This window comes from Oreochromis niloticus, linkage group LG6 (genome assembly GCF_001858045.2).
Source record: "Oreochromis niloticus isolate F11D_XX linkage group LG6, O_niloticus_UMD_NMBU, whole genome shotgun sequence".
NCBI lineage: Eukaryota > Metazoa > Chordata > Actinopteri > Cichliformes > Cichlidae > Oreochromis > Oreochromis niloticus.
In genome coordinates this window covers 22,796,758-22,823,515 of record NC_031971.2, presented here as the reverse complement: position 1 = coordinate 22,823,515, position 26,758 = coordinate 22,796,758, and the positions used below count along the sequence as shown (strand labels likewise).

General features: G+C 40.2%; 2 protein-coding genes across 3 annotated transcripts in view; one reads left to right on the top strand and one right to left on the bottom strand.

Moving 5' to 3' along the window:
- Positions 1–5,287, top strand: part of pcdh7a (protocadherin 7a) — a 40,382-nt gene extending 35,095 nt beyond the window's left edge. The window contains exon 6 of the mRNA XM_003452154.5: positions 1,248–5,287. Within this exon, the coding sequence (XP_003452202.1) occupies positions 1,248–1,786 (539 nt within the window). The 3' untranslated portion in view covers positions 1,787–5,287. The remainder of the gene's footprint in view (positions 1–1,247) is intronic.
- An 11,199-nt stretch (positions 5,288–16,486) lies between these two features.
- crmp1 (collapsin response mediator protein 1) lies at positions 16,487–26,752 on the bottom strand. 2 transcript variants are annotated; one of them, XM_003452195.5, is made up of 14 exons: positions 26,172–26,752; positions 24,347–24,435; positions 23,936–24,120; positions 23,662–23,826; positions 23,151–23,212; positions 22,965–23,045; positions 22,106–22,174; positions 21,898–22,018; positions 21,667–21,823; positions 20,029–20,170; positions 19,767–19,937; positions 18,540–18,719; positions 17,880–18,045; positions 16,487–17,766 (listed from the first exon to the last, which is right to left on the bottom strand). In XM_003452195.5, the coding sequence occupies exons 1-14, from the start codon at positions 26,520–26,522 to the stop codon at positions 17,675–17,677; spliced, it is 2,031 nt and encodes a 676-aa protein (XP_003452243.1). In that variant the 5' UTR covers positions 26,523–26,752; the 3' UTR covers positions 16,487–17,674. The 2 variants fall into 2 exon arrangements, with proteins under 2 accessions (XP_003452243.1, XP_003452245.1); XM_003452197.5 differs by lacking the exon at positions 26,172–26,752 and adding an exon at positions 25,334–25,726.
- Between the last annotated feature and the right edge of the window lie 6 nt (positions 26,753–26,758).

Here is a 26,758-nt window from a genome sequence, read left to right as displayed (position 1 = left end):
TCTGTGTGTGCGTGTGCTTGCCCTGCATATACAGAGTGTTTCTGAGTAATATGTGAAGATTTTTTTTTAATAAAAACTAATGTGTGTTAGTATGTTATGCCAGAGAACCATCCCTGGCCTTGTCCAAGCCTCTGCTTCACCAATGAAATTGTGTTTTCACCTTTTTGTACAAAGTCTTTGTCAAGGATGGCAAGCGACAAAAAGAAGTTATTCTTTTGATCTTTTCACTCGTCTTTCCTCTGTATATGGTCATGCCAGGGCTGCAGCAACATCGGCAACAAGCCAGGGTCACTGTCACCTTGGTGAATAACTAGTTCTGTGGCTTTCAGTGAGTTTCCAGTTCAATGCTGCTTCTTGCCAGTGTGCGAAATCTTGAGGATTTTGTGGAGTTTAATAAGTTTTTGTCACGGTCAGATGGAGAAACGAATTGAACAGAGAATTCATTGTGTTGGCTTTAATTATACTGCACAAGTATGTGCTTGTTTGGTTTCACATGAAGTTACTGCTGCCGCTCTACATATTCAGTAAAACTTTGTTGGCAGATTACAGCAGCGATATCTCATTTCTTGCGGTAAATTCAAGTGAAGCCAAAGTTAGAAGCTTTAACAGGAAATGAACACATTACAAGACGTGACAAGATATGAAAAGACAAACGATTGGTTTTGCATACGTAAGGCTACAATACATCAGCATTAAATCTCTGGTAGCCTCGCTAACCTTTTGAAAAAAGCACTGGAGGGATGTTACAAATACACAGCCAATCAATTCCTTCCACATAAAGAAATTTAGTCTTGCCATTCAAATTTCTGATGATGAATTTCCTTTTCTTTTCAGTAATTTTTTTCTTTTTCTTTTTTTTGCTTTGACCTCACCTTTTACCTTTAATGTAATGCTGAACCGCACCTGATTTTCTTATACATTCTTTGGATGTCAGCAGTTTTTCTTTTTGCTCCAGCAGCATTTTTCCTTTAATTCAACCCCCTCCTTCGCAACCTTTGTCTAAAACCATCCTTTTTAAGCTATTTTCTGTCTTCCTGTCTCATTGTTCAACTCTCCTTTCTCTCTGGTACTTTTCATTTCCTTGTCTCCTCATCATTTGGTGGTCTAGTGTGTGGCACCGTGAGTCAGTTCATTGTGACATTCCCCTTTCACTCTTTTTTCACCAGTGTTTTCATTGTGATATATTACATGTTAAATTAAGGCAGAGATGTCATTTAACTTCTTTTGTTTCTTTTTTCTGTATCCAGATGCTAGACAGCTGCCAGATGTAGCTTTGACAGGGAAGTGTACCAGGGAGTGTGATGAGTTTGGCCATTCTGACACTTGTTGGATGCCTGTCCGCTCTTCGCCACGGCCGCGTCAGCGCCACGGCAGCGACCCCCCACGACTCTCGACCTTCGCCCCCGGAGATGACAACAATAATCTTCGCGGTAATGACCATGAGAGCGACAGTGAGAGTGCGGGAAGCGCGGGGAGCTCCGAACCCGGAGTGGTCGTCGGTGGAGAAGGTCAGAGATTACCTCTAGCCAATGGGGATCCGCTTGGCACCCTGGGTAGGGGAAACCACAACAGGAATATGGGTGATCACAACCGTAACCTTCTTAACCGCAAGATGACTTCTGCATCCTATGACACATTTAGCAGTGCTGGTTTCGGGAGACGCCAACAAGAGGAGGGAGGGGGAGAAGGCCAAAACCCACCTGAGGTTATACCACTGACGCGGACAGGAGGGGACTACAAGACCACATCCTGCCTGACCTTGTCACGCCGTGAGGTCTACCTGTGACATCAATGCAGTCCTCACCACTACTCCCTTTTCTGGAAAAAGAGGGAGGATTAAAACTTCACTGGCAAGTCATCAGCGTGAAAGGACTTGGAACCTGGGAAGATGTGAAACTGTCAGAAAAGATGTTTTCCAAAAATACTTTTGGATTCTGACTAATATTTATAGGCCCTTAAATGTAGAAAAAATTGGATGAACTCCTAGGAGAACCCTGAACAAAAAGAACACTTTTGAAAGCATTTTTTTTAAAATACTGGTGAAAGTTACCTACAGGCAAAGCTCCTCTTATGACAATGTGGAGGAGGACAATCTTCTCTTCTTTTTACCTGAATCCAATGCATGCCTGACCCTATCCCACAGAGGGAACTGTATGAAGAAGAAAGAGGCGGAGACCGTGTAAATTCTGATGCTATAAATTCCTGAGTGCGTATAAAAACTGAGGCTACAGCGGACCAGATTTGGACTCAACTGGTGAGCCATCTGCTGAAAAACCACAGAGGTTTCATCCAGTCAAAACAGATTAAAAAAGAAGTGACGGGTCTTTGATTGAGTTATTTGAATCTAATTCAAACCAATCAATTTTTCTAATGTCTAATCAACTGTATCATAACACAAGAGGGGGATATTAACCAATCAAACTGCTCATCTCTTGAGGATTTTCTGTCATAAATAGAGCGTAAAGTACCAACCAAGTGTGATCGCCGTAATGTTACACACTAGAAAAAAAACGTCAGGTGTTTAAAACACATACGATTCAGAACAAACAGCAACAATGTGAAAACAGACTTTTCTTACAATCAAATGTAATTTTTTCAGAATACAGTGTCCTCATAGTATGTCAGTAGTGCCACAGTATTCGGGCGTGTGTGAGAATATATGTTTATTATTTTACCTTTACACCCAGTCTGTATGTATATAGTGTATGTCAGTATTTGATAAAACAGCAGCATTATCTCTCCGCTGCTGTCCTTCGTTCCGGAATAGACTGAGGTGCTTAGTTCATTGCACATCTAAGGTATCCTAACGGTGTTCATGTATGATAAGTGTTCTCTCACGCACACGCGGACACACATGCACTCATACGCATGCAAGCGCTCATACACTGAGCATAGCATGTAAACACAAACATACAGTGCATTTACAGAATGTGGACGTGCATAAGGCCACCGTTTATGAACCGAGTCAGTGGCTATGTAACATAAAGTATGTAATAACCTGCATTAACTTTCATACAGAAAAAATTAAGAACACGCAAACACAACACACACATACACACAGCATATTTAAACATAAGTCATATAAACACAATGCGTAGTTCATATGCACTATGTATGTATGTGCTTTTTTATCATAATTTTTTAACATTATCATTGAACTAGCTGTAGCATTTTGCCTGCTCCCCTCCATCCAGTATTTAAACATGAAATGTATTTAATAATTATTCATCTCTGACTGATGTGTGAGACTACATTAAAGGGAATTTCAGTGACATCTACTGTAAGTGACGATAGACAATGTGAAAACCGGAGCTATTCTGCTGTACGTAGGACTCATAGAAAAAACCAAACTTCTATAGCTTCTGTAAGAAAAAAAGGAAAGAAAAAAACTGCATGAAAGAAAGATTATGCTATCTTTTTTTTCCTCTCTTTTTTAAACCACATGCTTTTTTGAATACCACGCCTATTTGGATACATCTGTAGTAAATGTGTGTGCTCGCGGGGAAATGGAGATAATGATTGCAGCAAGGGAGTTAGCTTCAGTGGATGAGTTCGTTTCTTCTTTATCGTGGAGAGAGTTTGGAGTAACCTTGGGCCCTTTCGCTCACTTTGGCACAAAGGATGCCAGAGGCTATATACATATATATATTAAAAGAAGAACATAGTGAAGTGGGAACGTAAGACTTGTGCTGCGACCCGTTTCACCGCGCAGTGCTGACCTGAACACGCCCATACTGCTGTGCTGAACTGCACAGATAACAGACTCCTTCACATTTTGTCCTTCCCATCAGCTACTGCACGACTTCGACACACTCTGCTGCATTGGGCTAAAGAGTGGGTGTGGATTGAGGCCAACACATCTTAATTCCCATCATCAGTGTGTGGCTCAGTGGTGTGATAGGGATAATAGGGTTAGGTCGTCCCTGTGGTCTTAATGAGTTTCTTTTCTCCTCTCTTCTCCTCCCTTGATCTGTTCTGATCTCATTAATGTCTGGATAGAGGAATGTAACACTGCTGGAAAATTGCCAGTGTGTCTCTTAATTTTTCTGGTTGTTTTCGGAACATAAGAGTGAACTAAGACATTTTTTTTTTTTTAAAGGAAGTAGGAAACAAACGTAAAGCCCATCTCAAATGTGTAGTAAGGTTCAGCTTACTCACAGAGTCGCGGCTTGACTGTCCCCTCACTGAAAGGTAACTGGACTGGAAATGAAGCAGGAATCATTGTGACACCTCCTTAGATTTTACAAGGATAAGAACACCTCCATGTGTGTGGATACACTTTGTATACCTGTATATATCTTTAACTTTCCAACTCTGTAAAAAACACTCTTTAGCTTCAACTCCACTGATGTATTTACTCCCAAAGCCTTCATTACTCCCAAATACCCCAATATGGCTGTTTACTGAGCTCTGTTTTTGATGGACTGTGCTGAGGATGTAACAAAATTCAAAGCCTAACATTTGGGATTTTTCGCTTCTTGGAGACTTCATGGGGATTGAAAACAATCATAATATCCTGCATGGTACATGTTCTGAGAGACAAAAGGACACGTGCTCATTCTCTGGGAGAATGAGTTGAGATAAATGGTTTTCAGACCCTTAAAGGTCATCAAGAACCCGTGGAGAAACCAGTTTGTGAGTTTTGCAAAGAGACTCTTGAGACAGCCCTGCCTTTTAAAAGTGGCAAATATTTCTTCAAACTGCTGTTTTATGGCAGTTCCATGATGGCACCTTTCAAACACTTAAGAGTGGATTTAAGGGAACTTTATGTAAATGGTTCTGTGTGGGTGTGTCCTTTTTTTATACTGCACGTTTAAACATGAAGATGTTTCAGTCTACTGCGAAAATGAAGAGGGGAGAGAGACAGAGAAAGGCATCATGTCTGAGATCTGCCACCTACTAATCAAGACACTTTTGAGAAGAGACACTTCAGTGGACGCCATGTACCTGTCATCCCCCTTGTGCTGTTACCCTAGCCATGTACAAATAAAGAACACTGTAGAACAGACAACCGGAAACCATAACAAACGATGGCATGCTTAAGGTTCAAATCTGCACTTGATAAAAAAAAAGGAAAAAAAATGTTATTTTTGTTTTCCTCTTCTTTGTTTTCCTTACCTTAAGGGGTTGGCTCTGGGTTTTTTTTGCCAATTCCCCCCTGTAATTACATAATGAACTAATTGCATTTGCTATGATGTGGAAGAAGAAGAAAAGCTCTTGACGAATGGTTTGGTATGAAGATTAATCATGTAAAAGTTTGACTTTGACATTAAAAACTTCAGACATACCCGTTTGGCTGTTAGCACTTTCACTCTGTTCTCAGATTATTTCACACAGTAACAATGAGAGCAACAGCAGGTGTGACACTTGTAATGACACCAAGCAAAATAACTTGCAATATTTTTTTTATCAAGAACTGAGACAAATGTTGGCAAATTTATTCATACCTACATTTAAAACTGCAGATTTTTGTTTTTAATTCATAGCAGTGAACTGATTACTGGTTGGTAATGGCCATCAATAAAGTCATTACTTACAGCGAATGGAAGCCATACTTAAAAGTGGTTACAAAACTGGGGACAAGGCAATCTTTATTCAAGGTCAGCTTGGTCTAATTTCTCAGTTTCATAACAGCAAACTGCAGTTAAACTCTTCAGAACAATTTTCTAAGCAGACTGAAGTGTGGAGGTCATTCTCTCATTTACATTTTCCAAAGTCAAGAACGCCCAGTGAAGTTTAGCTTTCGTCTGCCTTCCTGTCGAACCAACAGCACCACGGTCATGCAATTATATGAGAGAGATGATACTTTTATTTTCTCCTACAATGTCATTTTTGCACCTGGCTGATATCTGAAAATTAGATTATCACTAAAGAAAAAAAAAGTTTATCACTAAAAGGTGGAACAATCTATCAACTTTGTAATATTCTGCACTGGACCCTGTTACGAGAAAAGTTTAAAATGTAGAAGCAATTTGGATTTGGACTTATCTGAAAATGCTTCACAGGTGTTAACTGCTACAAAGATTAGCGTGAAGGACTTTAAAATGTCAAAACGAAAAAGAAAGGAAAAGAAAAAAGAGAAATCTGTGTTTGGTTTGAGTATGCAACGCTGACACCAGATGGTCATGCGCGGTATTACGTCAGTTTCCTGGTAGAGCTTTTTCTCTGTGTCATAACCCCTTCAAACATGCAGAAGTGAAGTACAATAATATTTTTAAGTTATTAAAGGCATTAACTTTACATTAAAAAAACATGTAATTTTCATTCAAAAGACTCTTTTCACTGAACCAAGAATATTTGCTAAAGATTTTGATGTAATAAATTACCAAATTATGACGTACCTGAATCTTGGAAATGATCCTTTAAGAAAAGAAGGTTCTTCGTATTTATGTGATACAATATATATTTTACATGATAGATGTGATAACTCTTTAAACATTACTTTAGTGTTCTTGAAAGGAATTGATAATTTCAGAAAACAAGCACATTTTAATATTTGAGTACCGATTATCAGGGGCATTGCAGCTACTAAAAGTCGAATCCTGCACTCTACCCTGTTTTCGATTGTCACAGAACAGCATGTTTTCTCCTGAACTTTGAGCTGGTTACAGCACTCATTATTTAATGCATTCCTGTTCCACAATTTGATTTTCAAACAATTCCAACTTATTATTCACGTCACGGGTTAAATTACTTTTGCTGTTTGAGAGACGGGCTGACAAAATTCAGTTCAAATGTGTCTTGTTTTATTTTTTCCTCTGGTGATGGCTTATAATGATCTCACATTTGATTTAAGGTTCAGTGAAAAAAATGTCAGTTGATGGACTCTAAAGTCATATAATTGTGTGCCCTTATTATCATCATCATTATCATCATCAATTAGAATAATCGCTTGTATTACTATGCAAGTGTGTCACCCATTCAACAAAAGGCTGTTTTCAACTGGAAAAATAATTATGTAGTGCTGACCACAGTTTTAAGTTTTCAGGAAATAGCCACCTAGACATATTTTCATTCCTCAGAGGACAAATTCTTATGTAGCTGGTAATAAAGTAATAAAAGCACACACTGATTAAATCATTTAAAAATATTAAGAACCTTCTTTGAAACATCAGAACCATCATATCAATCAACTGTTACTCATATAATAAGCAATAGCCATAAAAGGTTTTGTAAATGATAATTGGATAAGAAATTGTCTGCCATCCAGAAAAAGAGAACTTCAGTTAAGTTAAACTCTTCATTAAATTCAAGGGATACATCCGATTGATGTTCATTTTATTGATTTTATAAAGATAGAAGAAAGTGTTGCGAATGCGCCCGGTGAAGTAAATCCCGGCATGTTAACCTCCTCGCACACTGCCCAGTAGTATATCAAGTGGTCTTTGGAGTTGTCAGGTGTTTTCAAGAGCTTAAGCTCACCCTTCTTCTGAGTGACAGAAAGCTAGAGTGAATTGCCTTTGAATTGGCTTTACATGCACAGAGAACCTTGGGCTCATTGCATCAACGTGAAAAGACATATTGGTGTAATATGTTGAAATTTGCCTGTCTTATTCATTTGTGCTTTCCGATGAGAGGGGTTTTTTTTTTCAGATCCTATCAGAAGGTGTAAGAGTAGAAGATGTAAAGTAGAGTTCTGCAACTTGTCCACACACACACACACACACACACAACATTCAGGATTGGTAGAAGTGAAGATAAAGCATTAAGGATGCGATAAATTCTGTCAGTGCAATGTTCCTGTGTTAAGGGGAGCCTTGCAGCAGAGCTGTAAACATTATTTCTCGCCAATATGCCAGACAGATGATGTGAGATTTGATCCTCCCCGTCTTCCTCGATAGGCTGTCATTTATGTCTTTTCATCTTTTCATGGTCACACCAGCCTCAGCTCATCAAAGCTGTGCCATCAGCATTCTTGGTAGGAATAAGGAAGCAGGAAATAACACATATACAGCACATTTTTATATAAAAGCACGTCTTTTAGCATGATGGCATCTGCCTATACCTGCACGATAAAAGCTACTTTTCAGATGAAAAGTGGGTTATTCAAATGTTCCTAAATGTTTATGAAGCAGGATAAATATGCCAATTATATATTTCTATAAAATATGTAATATATTTGGCAGTGCTCTGCTGTGCTTGGCTTTGCACTTGCTGTAATGTATGAAGACTGAAGGTATGTTTTAAGGCTAGTTTACACAGTATCAATGTCAGTTTGGTTTCCGATGTCAAAGTAAATCCAAAAAAGTGAGAATAGTCATTTCTGTAAAATGCATTAACAGCTTCTACATGTTTTAGATGAAGGAGTTTCCATGCCAATGAAAGGCTGTAAGAACGGTCTTGGACAAAAAATAAAAATATATGCAGAAAATGAAGCGATCACATTGCAGAGCCATGCAGTACCAAATGTGCGACGTCACGATGGTCACTATACCAGGACTTGTTATGATGAATAGTTTTCAGCAGGGAAGAAAAATACGCAATGCAGTATTTGTGGCAAAGCGGAACAGGTGGAACCGTTCTTCATAAAGATAAAAGAGAAACAGCTAAATCAGCATTTAAATTCATTGGTATATGTTGTTAAAGTTTTGCAGTTATACATCCTGAATGAACACATTTATATTCTGTCCAATCTTTTAAAAGGACTTTTAAATTAAGGATTGATTTATACACACGTTTAAAAGTGAACTTGGGATTTCCTCACTGCATACTGATGAAATCTAACAGAACCTTTCACAGCCTCTGCTCTGCTTTTATGTAACAATCATGGGATTCTCAGACAACTCACTTTGACACTCACAAAGTAACGTTATTTCCATATTTGCAGGACCGCACTGCTTAGATTGGTGTAATGGTCTCAAGGCGAGACTACTTTTCAGTGTTTTTAATTTACCCCATGGGTCTCCTCAAATGTGTTTACTTTGTTTTTGCCATTTCCTCACAGATAAGTCTGAGCTCATAATCCGTAGGAAGTAATAAAAACCCTCTGTGTGTGTGTGCGTGGCTCTGTGTGTGTGTGTGTGAGTGTGTGTGGCTGATGACCTGCAGGTGGTGACATGTGATTTTCTGTTTCAAGTGATTGCAGGGATGTGATTGCATCTCCTGATTGACCATTTCTTCGGGTTTCCAAATGTTTCTTCAGTCTTTTGTTGTTTTTCTCTTTAACCTCACAAAATAAGGTTTGTGAGGGTTTTTTCACTTGTGTAGCTAATTGAGAATCAAAGTTGTGACAGCAGTCCAGTGTCGAAATTTTACTACATGTGGTTAAGTTTGCATGTTAGTAAATAACACCCCCACTCTCTGGTCTCTTGCCTCGTGAGACAGGCTCCAGCGCCACCCTGTGAAAACCTAAGTGGGATAAGCAGTACAATGACAGATAGATACGCCTTATATGTTACACACCTTGTTTCTATTTCCAGTAATTCGCTTTGACTGTTTTCATTTGGGGGATAAAAACAGTACTGTAAAAACTGCTGCCCTAAAGCTTTATTTAAATAGATCATTCATATAGCAAATGCAGTCTCATCTATTACTCAAGTAAAGAGGACAAAAAAACATTGTTGCTCAAGTTTAAATCAATCTACATCCATTTCAGATTCTGAATATCTTGAGAGTCTTGACCATTTTCCCTAAAGTTCAGCATGGACAGCATCTAGTTTAAAGAACGTTTGTTTTTCTCAGGCAGATGTGATTTACTGCTGTTAAAAGCATTTGATGATGACACATTTAACATGGTGATGTGTAATCATGTCAAGTGGTAATGCCATTAATAATCAAACTGCATCCCTCTACTTCCTCCTCAGAAGGCAATCATCATTTTTGTGGTCTTGATAATTTTGTTGTTGAAATTAGGACTATAGTTATGATCCATACTATCTCTGCAAAAATGTCTGTTTTAGAGCTACGAATGATGGACCATTCATTACCGCGTATTTTCTTTTGTTTTTGGATGTCACTCAAAATATCGTCACATTCTAAAGAGAACTAGCAGACTTTTTTGTTTATTGCACGGATGCTGGATGCAGCTCAAATATGCACTGCAGGGGCCTATGGGACTATCAGTAGTAGGACGAAAGCACAGCTGGCTCAGTAATTTGCCTGGATGCAGTCAATCCTCTGTTGTGCCCAAGAAGCGGTCTGTACTCTTTCAAGGGATGGGAAGTCATTGCATTGTTATGGCACCTGTTCAGACTTGTGTAAACTCTACGTACACACAGCCACTGTTTTACATTTCTGTGATTTCATCGCCTGCAGCACAAAATCGGAAGACATGCATAATTTCAGCCTCAGAAGCTCAATATTACATCCCTTTGGTTTACTCCCAGAGCAGATGGCAGCGGCAGCATGCAGGTCTCTGTTGGTCTCTGTGAAGGTGATGTTGTCTGGATTCAGTTCATCTGTACTAGAAGCCAGAAAATGTTCTTTTCAAATATATATATAGTCTGCATATTGTAAATTAAAAATCTCCAAGCAAATGAAGTTTTAGTGGAAAGATCAAATAAATGTCAAACTATGTGCTATTACTAGTCTGCTTTATTGCTTTTACAAAATACTCTGTTACATATGACGTAAAATTAAAATCTTTGACATTTCAGATTGCATATGATGAACATCTTTCTGACCTTTACATTTTTTTTATGATCATAGAAAGGGTAAGTGGATCCACTGTTTCTAAAGCAAGCCCCAGCACTGCTCTCCCTGCAGCATTTAAAGACTGTTTATTAATTTTCATAATTATCATTTTCACACCTGGTCTCCCGAAAACACAGCATGGTGTTTTAGGACTTTAGGAAGCAAGCGCAAATAAACCCTGGGACACTATAACGTATGCAACTGATGCACAGTGAGTGCAAAAGCAACCCCAATAAAGCAAACTCACTAAACAGCGCTTCCTTTGAGAAAACACTTGAGATCAAGTGATATCAGTCTCCAGATGAAATGTGGAAATTAAGTGAAGTAGAAGTAGCTGTTATTGTTGAGGACTGCAATAAAGGGAAATGAGCCTCCAGGGAACACAGATGGGTGTAGATATCGTACAGATGTAGCATAATTAATCGTATGCAACGTTTGGATGCACATGGCTTTTTGTCACACTAGTTGATATGTTTTGCGTAGCATTTATTGCTTACTTTAAGATATCAGTGAAAGTTCGCTGACTAAAGCTGTGTGAAACTAACATGAGACAGTCTGCGGTCCATGCTGTTCCATGTTAATGGAGCAGGAGAAAACTACATAATGGCTGCTTTACTGTGTAGTTCACTACACTCATGCATCGGGATAAGCGATGTTTAAAACAGACTCACAGTGGATCACTGCCAGTCAATGCAAAGTTGTTCTGAGTGATAACCTTTATCCTGACATATCTATCTCAGTGTTAGTCCTCTTTTCCAGGATCACACTGCTCCAATCCATGGTCCCCAAGGTGTAAAAAATATATTGTCGGTGATATGCTATCTCCTTCGCAGTCACCAGTCACTCTCCGCTCAAACCCCTGTTAGAGATTTTGGACTGCCTTGTTAGACAGCACTCTCCATCACTATCATCAAAACACTAAATGAGGAAATATCTTCTGGTAAAATGGTGCTCTATCCCTCCAATGGAGTTTCAGACATTTTTATTGCCAGGGGCCCTCACGTAGACTGGGAAACTGTCTGGGGTGTAGTGCACTTGTCTCCTGATGAAAGCTGTCTCCACCACCCTGAAATGGGTAAGCTGTTAAGAAAATGGGTGAATGGATGGATGGATGTTATTGCCAGGGCACGTTCAGGCTGTTCTGGCATTGCGTGGTCACCCAACAACAAACTAAGGGACTTTATGCAGGCTTTTCTTTTCAATTGTGGCCCATCTATAGCCTCTCTTTCATGAGTATTTGTCACTGTTAAGAGCCTGCCAGCTATAATATAAAAGTTGTGAAGGAGCACACGCTGCCATCCAGATGAAGTCCTTTCCAGGGAAAGGCCTCGCTTATTGTGGTCTGGCAAAACAATGCTAAACCACATTCGGAATGAATAACACCAGCATGCATGGCACAATATTAAAGGAGTCCAGATGAAAATCCACCCTGCCTGAAGTCCAGACATGTCACCCTTTGAAAACATTTGGCACATTATGAAATGAAAAACATAACAAATGAGGCCCCCAATCTGTTGAGCAGCTGAAATCCTAAACAGGCATTTGAAAAGATCTCCCTTTCAAAGCTAATTGCTCTCAGTTCCCCAATACTAAGTGGGTACTTTTAAAAGAAGAGGTAACAGGGGATGCAATACAATGCTAAAAATGCTCCCTGTCGTGACTTTTTGAAATATGCTGCAGGGGTGAAATTTTAAAAATAGCATTTATATGTTCTTTAGCCATCCCTTCTTTCTTTTGAAATGCAGTGCTTAAAAAGTTTTAGGAAAATATTCAAGTTGAAGGTAAAAGAGGAAGTGTGCAGACCTAAATAACATCTAACATATCTGAAAGTTATGTCCTTAAGAAACAGGGGGACAGTTCCTGAAAGACCTGACACAGGACCTGAGACATGCATCTGACCCGTATTCTGTTCACCAAAGCCTTATCAGAAATTGTCTCATTGGAAGTGATGGCTGTCATGAAGCCGTTCTTAAGGACGGGAAGAAGGAAGAAAAGCCTGAGGTATGCCAGCAGAACACATTCAGTCATGGATTGGTTTCCCCAGAGCCCGGACCTCAGCATTATTGAAGCTATGTGGGTTCGTCTTGACAGAGAACAGAACAAAAGGCAGCCAACATCCAAAGAAGAGCCTTGGATCTTCTTCAGGAAGCCTGGAGAACTATTCCTGAAGACTATATAAAAAAAAAATTACAAGGAAGCTTGCCAAACAGAGTTTATTCTTTGTTGAAGAATAAAGGCAGTCATACCAAATATTGACTCTCAGGCTCATTAAAATTTTACAAGCTATGTTTTTCTCATATATACTATATGCCCATGTATCTATTTCAGTTAATCCTTGCACCTATTTCCCATTTCCCAGCAAAACATAAAGAAATGAACGCCAGCTTGAGACTTTTGAACAGTACTAGATATTTGTTTTACAAAACAACAAACACTGATAGTTTGCATATTTGATATGTTACCTTTGTTCTACTTTTAATTAAATGTAAAGTTATTCAGAGTCCGTTCTGTTTTTTATTTTAAACAATGCTCCATTTTGTTAGAAATAGGATTGTTTAAATTGTAGTCTATATCTCACAGACAAGAGTGAATATGGCAAACATGTCCTTGTATTGCAAACATGAAAAAAGTGAACTGCAGTTTAGCTGGCTGTCTTGTGTTACTAAGTACCTGTAATTTGGGGGGACCATCTATGGTCGTTTTTCACCTATATTATACTGTTAATTCATCATATGCACATAGTATTAAAAATAAATCATCTTCATTAAACAACAACTAATGACTATGTATGACAGATGTTTACTTTGATTATACAACCATCTATATAGGAGCAGCTAATCAATAATAGGTATTGATTTGTAAATGTGAAATGTAGAAATATGATGATGTGACATGATATTTGGATACAAGCTATAACATATTTATAATCTCCATCTACCAGTATACAAACAAAGGCAGTAAACCTTATGCACAGCTTTAAAGATAAAATACACTTTGTGAAAGTTTAACCTTATAAGAAGAGATCAGAGGTCCAAAGAAACAAGATATTTAGCATCATAGATCAGTCTCTATATCTTGTCAATACATCAATGGCATTAAGTAACATAGTCTTGAGTAGATGTTTAGCATTATTATCAATTTGTCCTTCAGATCAATCAATTGAGTTTGAAGGAGAGGTTAGAGGTCAAATTTTACATGATATATTGAATCTTTATGCCATATCTCTGTGAAGGTTCTCAGCCACTCAGTCTCAATCTCCTTTATGCTATATGTTAGACCACACTTGTAAGAGTCACAGTGTCTAAATTATAAGGCTTTTTGTCATTTTACAAACTCTACCAAAAATGTAACCTCCTCAGTGATAGAAACAAACCTTATTTCTAATTAATGCATTATTAGTTACATAATTAATATCATCTTAAGAAAAAGAAATTTTCATTATTATTATTTTTTCAAACTTACAATTCATTGACATATTTTGTAAAAATTAAAATCAACAGATTTCTTTGATTCAACTCGTAACTTTATTCCAAATACAATACACGTTGTTATTTAACAGCTTATTTAACAATATTTTGATTTTGATATAACTTAATGTAAAATTCAAAGTAAGCATTATTTGTGTTGTATTTTTGTGATGAAACTGATATAAAATACTTGAAATAACACAAAAACCAGCCAGTCCAGAGAGATAACCTCTCCACCATGTCCTCTGTCTGCCCTGGGGCCTTCTTTACATGCCCAAAACACCTCACCTTGAAGGCACCCACGAGGCATCCCAGTCAGTCACCCAAACTACCTCAATTGGTGCCTCTCTATGTGAAGGAGTAGCAGCTTCCAAATGAATATCTCTAAGGCTGCACACAGACCCCCTTCACAGGAAACTCATTTCAGATGCTTGCATCTGTGATCTTATTCTTTCAGTCAGTACGCAGAGCTCCTGACCATATGGGACGGTATGGTCACATTAGCCGTCAAATTGACTGATTCTCTCAGCTCTCTTTTAACCACAGCAGACTGGTGTAGCATCCACATCACTGCCAAGACTGCACCAGTCTGTCTGTCAATCTCCTGCTTTGCTCTCCCTTCACCCGTGAACAAACACCGAGGTACTTAAACTCCTCCACTCGGGACAGCACCTCGTTCTGAGCCCAGAGTGGGCGCTCCACTCTTTTCCGTCAGATAAAGGTGACACCTTTGTCAAGTAGATTGTCCAGCCAAATATTGGACAGTCACATCGGCAGATGGAGTTTTCTTCACTCCCAGGAGGGTCAACGATGCTTGAATTGTGGCTTGCGATATAGCAGCATCAGCTGTCCTTTTCATGTGTGGCATAACCAGGGCATCTATCTGTCTCAAGTAGATCTGGCAATGTCTCCAATGTTCTGATGACTTCCAGTCTGGGAAGTTCCCCATCAAGATGATGAATGCAGTGATAGCATCTAAGTTGACATATGACAGGTACCCCTGCCTCTCTTGATACTATGTGATACTTTAATTTAGGACAAACAATAACTGAATAAATCAGTTTGCTAAAACTGCAAAGGCAGAATTGGGTTCTTTTTAAAACATCTGTATTTTTTTTTTTTTAAAAACACTAATCAAAGCAGAAATAGAACGTAATGATGTGGCATCATTAGAAACACATTAACTGACAAAGTCATAAAATACCTGAAAGATAAAAAAAAATAAATAAATAAACACCTAGGAGATATAACAAAAATATACCTCTTGGGGCTTCATAGACCCCAGTTAGTAGGATGGCAGTTAAGGATGCCCCTAAATTAACTCTGGGAAATGATGCCTCAGATGTGCATAAAAATACTGCTAAAATACTTCATTGGTACTGATCTACTCCATCATAAAGTGAAAGGACGTCTTTTAGTAATATAGTATTACTCAGACTACTCTGAAGTAGCACAGCTTTTCAGCACAACCCAACATTCTGCCATCATAGACATGAAAGGCTCTTTCGTCAGACATGGAACCCCACTGTGTGCCTGCTGTCACTATTGACTGTAAGCTGGATAGGCTGTAACGCAGCAAGACCCATGCGTACTGACAAAAAAACATCCAGAACGCCCTCTGCTGACCTTTTCCATATTACACACAGATACAGAAGAAATCCAATGTTAAAATACAGCTTCTCTAAGTTTTGAAAAAAGAAACTTCAGTCAGACAGACAGTTCTTTTTTAGATTCTTTCTACTACATCCTGTTATACCAAAAGTTTTTGTAATGTGCCAAATTTCACAATATGCTAAAAAGGTTAGCACTGTTGGTTCACAGCAAGAAGGCCCTGAGTTCGACTCCGCCATCTGGCCGGGGTCTTTCTGTGTGGTGTTTGCATGTTCTCCCCGTGTTTGCTTGGGTTCTCTCCAGGTACTTCTTTGCACAGTCCAAAGACATGCAGTTAGTGGGGTTAGATTAATCGGTGGATCTAAATTTCCATGTGAATGTGAATGGTTGTTTGTCTCTCCATGTTAGTCCTGCATCAGATTGGTTTTCATTCAGTCTTGATCTATAAAAAACGTAGTGTTCTCATTCCTGTACTCATTTCTTTTCAGTTCTACATGCAGTTTATGTTGGCAGCGACTTTCCTGTATGACAGTGACTCTGTCATACAGGAAATAAAGTGAAAGAATTATAACTGTGCTTTAGTTTGTAACCGTATGATTACAACCTATCAAAAAACTGGCTGTTCTAAAGTTTCCTTTCAAGGTGTATTACAATAAATAAGGCCTTTGATTTAACTTGAGAAAATGCATTCAGTAATTCTAAATTTAGAAAATCAATCAATCATCCGAATTTTGATTACGGTCAGAATAACAAATGATATTACTAATAACCCACAGTGTGTTTGTTTTACCATCATTTTAGACAACAGTCCAGTCTTTATTAAGTGGTTCCATTGGTGACACCAGACAAGAGTAACAAAAACAGTGTGGCACAGAAACACTAAATGTACCATAATGAGGAAACAATAAAAGATTTAAAAAAAAAAAAAAAAACATTTTCGGAAAAGTTTTAAAAAGCTGTGGTGACAGCTGAAGTCCTTTTACTGCAGTGAGTTCAGCATGTCATTACAACAAAGTTCTTATTCTGGTGGGAGTGATTGGCAGCAAACTAAGCACGCACACTGAGAAGTCTACATTATGTAGGTACATCAATCTAGAACTTAATTTAGTTCACTTGTTTCTGTTTTCACTTTGACTGCTTATCTACTTTCACACAGAGTGTAAGAGAGTACTGACACATTTGCATATAGTATCTGGTGGTGGAGAAAAAAATGCATTCCTTTCAAAATTTACAGTAATTTAAATTGCATGAATATGTTTTTAACTAGGTAACAACTGCCTCTACCCACAGTGGATGTCGTTAGGGTTTTCAAAGCATACATATACCAATATAAGAATATGCTTGTGCTGTTGAATACAAATGTGCTTTGAGTTCATTTTTAAGTGTTCCTCCATTGCAACAATAAACCACAAGTAGTGTAACATCTAAAGACATGTCCATGCAGTGTAACTGATCTGCTTGAGCAACAAAGAAACAAATATTGCCAAGATATTAGAACCAGATGCAGAAAAAATTCTGACAATTCTTGAGCTGTCCACCATGTGGGTGGAAAGGAGCACCATGTCAGACCCACACGGTAAGATGTGGGAGGTGAGGAAGAATAAGAAGGAAGTCATGCTCACAGGTAAGGAAATAACTTTATGACATAACACTGGGGTCACGGGTTGGTTGGAGGGGGTCCAACAATCTGTGTGTGTGTGTGTGTGCCTGGAACATGACTTTTTATTGTTTTGAATTATTAAGCTGATTGTAACTCACACACTTTTTGGGATTAGAAGTAGAAATGTGCTTTTTTTTTTGAGTGACCATGACAAACTGATATAACAGAAACGGTCACATTATGCCAAAAAAATGCAAAGATATTCATTCATATCGTTGCGCTTACACTCAGTCGTACACATACACTCGCACACACTCAGTAGGTGAAGCGTCGCACCAGCCGTGCTTCATATGTGTTCAAGTATTCAGCCAAGGCTGGTGATGTTGGAGCGACCACCCGGGGGTGCTACAATGCGGTGGCCAGAGCGACGTGGGATATTGTCATCAATCTGTGCACCTAAAATGAGGACAAAATTAATATATTAGATGGATCTAATTGTAATAGAAATCCATTTTGCATAACTGTGTATTTAGAGTACATTCTTTTTAAAAATATGTTATTTTTCTTACCTGAAAGGCTGAAGTTGGACTGGTGAAGATTACGTATTGGTGGTGGCTGGTGAGAGGTGGGAGAAGTTTTGGCTGATGGAGAAGGAGTAATGTATTTGGGAATCGGAGCAACATCATATACGGGGCCATCATATATCCCCCGAGTTACACCCTGCTTATGCTTTACCTGGGGAGAAAACAGACAGAGACACAAACAAGCCAACCTATTATTCATTCTTTAGAAGCGAATGGCCTGTAGCACATTAGTCTCCATAATATGGGACTAATTGGCTCATTTGTATTTTGCCTGAATCACCTATTGGTGAAAAAAGAGAGAATAATGATCATGTTTCTAATCAATTCAGCTCCTGTTTTGTTTTGTTTTTTCTTTTTCATTATCATAATATAATAATCTGTACAAAAGGTAAAAATAGACATCCCAAATTCCTCCAACCAAGGTTAGGTTGTATAATTATTTAATTTACAGTCTTCTTCAAATCTTTATTTGCCTCATTTTTGGGGGAATATTTATCTTTTTATCTTTTTATGAGAACTTGCAGCAAGATAAGGAAAAATAATCCCCAAGCATCTACTACCCAATTAATCTTTCAAGGAAATTTTTCAATGTGACATTTATAACACTGTTTTTTAAGTATTTTTAAAACCTTCTAAATACTGTACCTGATTCCTGAACTTTACACGCTGGTAAGCATAATCTGGGAAGGGTTTGCGTGGAATAAATCGACCAGTGCCCTGCTGAGCATGCAGCTTTCCTTCTTCATACACCACCTGGCCTTGACTCAGCACCAGCACTGGACCTCCACGAGATTCCAGACCCTCGAAGATGTTGTATTCTGCAGCCTGTGCAGAGAGAAAACATGAGACAAAGAAGTATAGAAAACAGAGGATTATTTGATTTTTCCAAATACTGTACAGTGTTTAGCCTCTCTATGCAGTCGAGGCAAGCTTGGTTTTTATCAGAGGGTTTAATAGATGCAGCAAAATGCAGCATATGAAAAGATGGGGGATAAATAAGTGGGGGGCAAGGGGATCAAGGGGCCGACTGTATAAATTCAGGGGGATGGGCAGAGATATAACAAAATGGGTGAGGGGTGAAGGGGGATTATAACTTAAATCTGGCTTCAGTCTGGATTAGGGCCTTTGGGAGTGGCAGAACAGACCAATAAATGAACTACGGTGTATTGTGTTACATTTTTGAAGGCAATTTAGTTTTACCTTTTGCCTATAGCTCATTTTGTTTTGCAGATAGATTTAGTCTTATTTGTGACGATCAAAGCTGTCTGTGTGATAGCTGCTGCTGCTGAAAAAGGTGAAAAAGGCTCCATCTGTGATGCTTAAAGGATTAAAACAACAATGTCCTGATAATCCACAGTCCATAGCGTGAACTCAGGAGCTGGTTATTGTTTCGTGTCATTTTCAGTAGATTCGGTGGCGGTTTCACAATATGAAATTTCACTTGCCATCTCTGATTTTGAGAGAAAAATGCACAAAATGCACATTTGACTGCACATTTGCTCAGACCCAAACACAATAAGAATGAACAGCTATTCATGTGTAAACTCTGCCTTTACGAAATATTATTTTAATTAATTTAGGAAAAAACTTTGAAAACATTGAGGCTTGCTATTTTGGTTCTAGCACACATATATGATATATACTGAGTAAAATAAAGCTAGACTTGACTGCATATTATTATTCAGGTTTCTGTTCCCCTCCTGTGATCTTCCACTTGGTTCTTATCCTATTTTACACTCTGCAGTCTCCCATGAAACCTTCTGTTGTGCAGCCTCCGTCTAGCCCCCCCTTATTTTATTAGTTCTTCTCCCTCTCTCCGATTTACCCACCCTCTCTTTTCCCTCATCATCTTTCTTTTCTTTTTGTCCTCACCGACTGCTGGAGTTTGGCAGTGATGGTTTTGACGCTGTCAGGGTCCCAGATGACAATGTCTGCATCAGAGCCCACAGCTATCCGACCCTTACGTGGGTACAGATTGAAGATTTTAGCAGCGTTGGTGGATGTGACTGCCACAAACTGGTTTTCATCCATCTTCCCCATGGCCTAAGGGAAAAAGAAATGGATGTTTGGAGTGCTACACAAAAACCTCACACCTACACAAAAGAAACAACGAAAACATGACCTCATTGCTCACCACTGCTTTGTCCCAGACAAAGCCCATTCTCTCCTCGACGCCATTGATTCCTTCGGGGATCAAGGTGAAGTCATCTTTACCAATAGCTTTCTGGGAAGTGCTGTAAGCGCAGTGAGAACTGCCCACCACCTGGAGGTCCCCACTGTATCAAGGCAACAAAATGAAGTGAAATCATCGGCAAACACTTAAGGATGCAGTCACTGACCTGTCTAATGTTAAAAGGTTCCCTGACAAATTGCTAAAATTCTTAAACTACTGAATGCAGAGAGCTCAGTCTGTAGAAATAGCAACAAATCAATAAAATAAACATGTTTATGTTAAAAAAAAAAAGACAGAATGATGAAGACACATACAGAGCAGTTATTTTTTTAACCACTAGCCACCAGGGGTCCTCACTGAGCATGTAAGGTAAAGTATGTCAAGTCATGCAGTGGCCTATTGCAGAAAAACAGCCAACTGAACTACAGAGAATGGTGCAACACAGCTGCAGTATCAGTCCTTTAAACATTAACAAGATTAATGCTCAGTCTGGTCTGCATCATTAAAGAAAGCCAACAAGACTTATGCTCGCTTTAACTCTGAATAAATAAGGCTGAATCTGGCTGATAAAGAATTGTGATTGTCACGGTTCAGTTATAAGACCTTTAATTTATTTGTTAATTACAGTGATTACTCCGTGTTAGTGAGCTGTGGGATCATCACCTTAATGCCAAGAAAGTGCTTATTATGTAAATAATGGGCTTCGCTGAAATCTGAGGGGGGGAAAAGGCTGTTCTTGTGTTCATGTCTCCGAAAACGAACCTAAGAATACACCCCGTTGTTTCAGGAGTGGCTCAAAGAAAACAGCAGTATCACACCACCGGCTTGACAGCATGGACCCGCCTTGAGAAGTAGGAGCTTCAGACGAAGGGTGGAGAAACAGAGGAAGATAGAGGAGGAGGAGAAGGAGGAGGGAGGCACTCGGTAGCCAAGGCAACAGATAATAGAGGTTTCAGTGCTATTTGTGGAATCGGGGGCATTCAAAAGTGTGCAGCTGGAAGTTCTGTGCATTGTGTGTGTGATATGTGTGACGGGTGCAAGTACTGTGTGTCTGAGGTAATACCTGAGGTGAGTTTGGCCTTGACTTGCACTTATGCATAGGTACAAGTTAACCAACCATTATCGTGCACTTGACTGAATATACAGTAAAGTGGCTTCCAAATGATTATGTAGTCCTTAGTCTGTAATTAAGTCTCTCTTCTCTTCTGCTTCTCCTCACACCTTCACCTTCTCTCCATCTGTTTTTCTGTTTCACTGAGGTTTGATCTAAAATTCTGCATAACACTAACAGCTGTTTGTGGCATGAATACTAAAGAGTCTGTAAGGGTAAAAAGTAAGAGTCTCCTTTTGTGTGTTCAATCCTATTTGCATTTCACATTGAGCAGAGGTCATACTGTAGCTAAATTAAGCTTTTGTCTGCCTTTACATAAATACTCAAAGTTTTTGCCTGTTCTAGGGTTTATGAAATGCTCTTGACGCTGTACATTTTCTCAGACTTCATACAAACATGTTGTTGTAAAACTCTGGAGTCTTCTATAAATTAAATTACTACAGTTTTTAGCAATATCCATTCATTGTTTAAAAAAAAGTGAGACGTACCAGGCCAGCAGGGTGTGAAGATGGTCCGGGGTTGTCTGGTCAGGACTTAAAGGTGGAGAGGTCACGTAGGCAGCAGCCTTGGCCCAGTTTTTGCTCCAGTAGTGCGAACCATCGGTGGCCAGGCTAGCTGTAATTGGCTCCCCGAAAACCACCGAACCTGAGCAGGATTGTAGAACGGTTAATTTCATCCTTAATAAAGACAGAAAAGGACATTATATGATTAAGAACTACCTTTCCTCCGGGCCTGAGTGATAGTGTCAGCTGCACTCTTGCTCATCACCTTTGTGATGTAAACAGGACAGTTCACGCGATTGCCAAGAGTGATGGCACGGAACACCGCCTCAGCCTCCACCTGCACAGGAAGGGAATAAACTAGCGCCAAGAACCTATACAGTGACAGCTGAATTGATTAACAGTGAAGCTATGGAAAAAAAAATACCTCTTCAGGACGACTCAGAGGATGGCCTTCTGGGCCAGTAATTCCCATTCCGAGGATTTTTCTCTGTTCCTGCAAATAAAATAATAATAATAACAAAACAATGTCAGAATTATCTTCACATGCACTGCAATCACTGACAGCTGTACATACAGTAACTGTACAGCCATGTTTGAACGCCTCAGATGGGATTTCATGAATTAAAAATAACAAATCGTTTGGCCTGTCAAGCTAAAATAAATGTGCACTGTAATCTTCGAAAGCCAGCGCACAGCTGGAAGATTAAGCACATTTCAGTTTCTCTGAAAACCTGGATGACAACCAGATTTCCACCCTGCTCCTTTTTTAGTGTTTGTTTGTTCTCTATGGGGTTGATATGAATTTTCATCACCTATCTCCCTATTTCTCTTACAGTTAGTTTAACAAGCGTGTCATGATCATTCATCAGCACTGCAATTATCTTTCATTACCCTGATTTATCTTCACATACATCAAGGTTTTTTCCATAATTGTCCCATTAATCTGGACCATCGTCTCCATGACCACAACTAATACTTGCCATCACTTCTGCTAGTGTTATCAGCACCTTCACCCTTACTAACTTAATCACCATTACATCATCATCATCATCCTCATTAGAATAATAATGGTCAAAAGTAATGGTGGCCTAAGATAAACCTGTCATTCTCAACTGCAGCTGCAGCTGCAGGCGTATTAATCTTTGCTTTCTCTTTCTGAGAGCCGCAGCATTATGTAACAAGCATATCTCTAAGCTGCGGTGCATGTTGGAGAGAGCAAAAAAAAGGCAGCAGCACTTACCTATGTAATAAGATATCCATTTTCAGCAGGCAGTAGCACTTACCTGAGCAATAAGATCACCATTTTCAGCGTGAACTAACACCACGGCACCCAGCAGCTTCAGAAATGAGAATGCCTCATACAGCTAAAAGACAAGAACAACAATTTTCAGATTTCTATTGTTAAAAACAGTACCCAGAGGATTCGTACAGTATTGATGATCCGTGGAATTTATGAGTATAAAACATACCTCTGAATCGGTCATCTGGTACACATCCTTATAAGCCATGTATACTTGAAAGGAGTTGATACCTGACAACAGAAGAAACAGGAAACGGCTTCATAATGAGAAAGTAAATACTCAGGAGCGTGGATAATAAAGACAAACTCTGTGAGTGAATAGGAATGGAAAGCAGTGCATGTTTGTGTCTAGCCAAATAATACAACTCCTAGAAGGAAGCTGGACACACAAGCAGCTGGTTATCTTGTATGGTGACTTTTAAAGCTGCCCCAGAAGAAAATGCTAATTTTTCTGCTCAAACAGATTACAAGTGAAATTTGTACATGGCCACAATGACAGCAACGAGAACAATGGCTCTCTACAGTGTCTTGACTCTAAGAGGATTCAGCACTTTAGCCAAATTGTTTCTAAATCTGTCCCTATTGTTCTTGTGAAATGTGCCCAAACTAGGGATTGAAACATGAACTGCAAGAAAGGCCACATCTCTAAAATATCATACAATAATTAAAAATGGACGTACCTTTGTCCTGCACCAGAAGCTCCAACTCATCTTTAACATTTTCATTCCACTGGGGGATGTCTACATGCAGAGAGTAATCACAGCAGGCTTTCTTGTCTGCGGCCTCCTGCCAGCGCTCAAACGCCTCCAGCAAACTGTCACCAGGCTGAGGGGCGACGTGGTCAACTGAAAATTAGGAAGGGCACAAGGCATAGAAAAAAGAAAGAGCGTAATCAGTATTTTGTACTATACTGTAGCTGACACTTGCTGCCTATGTCTAAGCATTCACACTCACTGATCATGGTGGTGCCCCCAGCAAGTGCAGCCTTGGTGCCCTGAAAGAAGTCATCAACAGGCTGTGTGCCCAGATAGGACTTCATCAGGCAGGTGTTAACATCTATTCCACCTGGTATCACCATGCGGCCATTGGCCTCGATCACCTTGACGCCCCCAGGAACAACCAGGTTCTCCCCCACCTGCCTGCCCAGCATAAGACGTGCAAAGACAGATGAGTTGATGAAAGGTAAGGAAGCCAAATTATGGAGGTGTGAAGATTGTGGAAAAGTTTTATCATGGCAAAATACACATGGGAATGCAAAAGGGTTGAGAAGATGGACACAAAAAGAAAGGAAGAGCAAAAAAATTTAGAAAACAGCCTCTGCAGTGCTTAAGAGAACACACTCATACAGTGACCCCAAATACGCACTTGATGAGCCCGTCCTCAATGTAGACATCTGCATAGAAAGACTGGTCATCATTAACAACTCGCCCTCCTTTGATCAGCAGCCTTTCACTCTGCAGGGGAAAAGCACAGAAAGGGAGATCAGGGAGGGAGAGGTTGAACTTAGTCCTGACATTTTGATATATTGCACAATCAGTTATGTAATCCATGGCTTTATAGCAATATAACATGGTGTGGTGTAGTGTGGACAGAAATGCATGGCCACACAAGGGCTGTACCTGGGTGGGGCACCAAAAAAAGTCTCTTTCTGTTATTTCAATGCAATCAAATACTGAACATTCACAAGCAGGGTGTTGAAACCAGCACGTTTTTTGTGAGACCACCATGTGTCCACACCCTCTACTACTAAGGATGGTGCCTGGCAACAGCATTAGGAAGATGTTACGTCTCCATAGTAACCAGTGATCAAGCAGGGTTTGGCATGATGACAGCTGACGGCTTGCCGAAAAATCAACGTCTTTGACCAATGAGGACGAAAAAGGGGGGAAGAATATGCAGACATTATTTGTGTCTTAACCTTCAAGTTAAATGTGTAACTCTACTAACTGGCTTAAGATCCATTAGACACTGGATAATTTTCAAATAACAGACGTGCAATATGTGCAAAATCCACGCTTGAACACAGACTGAAAAGGATGCACGTCGTTTGCCAAAATCTAGCTTCACATTTCGCTGCTTTTAAGCAATCAATTGTCACTTGCTCGACTCCAGATTCGATCGCACACGTCAACCGAGTTAATCTCTCTGACAGGCAGCGAGATTACACAACATTATCCAACCAGGAGCGAGAAAACGCGCTCAAACACAACGAACTGTCACCTCTCTTTGGCGTGCAGTTTCTCGTAGGGGCAGCATGAAAAAGCCTTTAGTGAGATAACTTTCAGTAGGAATTTAATCCGTGTTCATGCATACATGACTGCTGGTCGCTGCTGAGCAGGCCGGTTCGCTTACCGTCAGATGGGGGATGCTGTTCTTGGACCCAGACATGTTCTTTCCGTCGCTCGACCCCCTGGCAGTTAACTCAGAAGCGAATTATACCGACTCCGGCGCCCCTGCGCGGCTTCCTGCTCCCCTTTGTCTCCACTGATGTGATGTGGTTTTTGTTTCCGTGTGTGACAGAAAGCGAGCGATGAATCCGCCGCCGTACGGCTGCGTCAGGTTGCGTGGCGCGCGCACAGTGGAAGAAAGCTGACGTTCCTGTGGGCGCGCGCCTGAGGAAAGTCACCGCCACCGTATTGCCTGACGTCGTTCACGGCACGGGGGAAAAAAGATAGCTATAGGCCGTATGTGAAGACACGAGCGCCCTCACACCCACTACACACACACGTCTTACTTCAAAGCATAAACAATGCAGCGTGGAGGTTGGGTGCGGGTGCATGTTGTCTGTCGCTGTCCGATTCAGCACCACGGCAAGCAAAAAAAAAAATGTGTCACTGCTTTGTTGCGCGCGTTTTGCGCCTTTTATTGAGAATTTAAGCTTAACGCAATCCATAATAGCCAAACTGCAATGCACCATAAAAAGTTCATAATTTATGCAAATTGAAGCCTTTGTCAGGAAAATACCTCCTGGTTCCTGCTGCCCCAAAACGAAACCAGCATAGCTTTTTTTGGTGGTTTATGAGTAAAAATTCATTTTATCCTCCGCGTAGGCCAAAAGTTCCCCACCGGTTAAAGTCTAGTGGCACTTACTGGTGCACTTCATTAATAAATTATATTTAGGGAACGACGGAGCCATTGCACCATCAACACCTGTCAACAAAAAGCCACAGATTGAAGCTCTCAGTCCTACCTTGCCATTAAGATTTTCCGTCCCCGATGAAAATCTGACCTCAGCACGACTGCGTGCTTCGTCTCTCTCTCCAGGCGAGCCGTTCAGCGAGGACTCCCGAGCCTCGCTGGGCGTCTTGCTAATGGGGTCACCGGTGTCTAAGAGTCGTTCCCGGCTTCCGCTTCTCGGGGTGCGGCTCCCTTTTCTCCCCACCGCGTAGTTTTCGAAGTCTATGGTCTTGCTCTCAAACGCTCCCTCCACGGAGCTGAACATACCGTAGGTCTTCCGCTGGTTCGGCCCGGTGGTGATCGGCCCCGCCAGGTAGACCGGTAGCTCATCCTCCCGGTTCCACTGTCTTCTGCAGTCGGACATATTGGCTACAGTGGGAGACGCAGACTTCCCCCCCCCAAGTCTGAAAGGATGGAGACAGCTTTGCTTGTTTTACGTCTAACCGGGTCACAGTCCCGCCTCTCCAGGCAAGCGCACTCATTCGATGATGTGAACTGGAAAAGCAGCTCTCTTCGGGCAACCTAGAAGCCTTCCTCTTCATATACACATGATGCAGTGCTCCCGTTTTGACTGGGCTGGTGGCGTGTCAGTGTGAACTA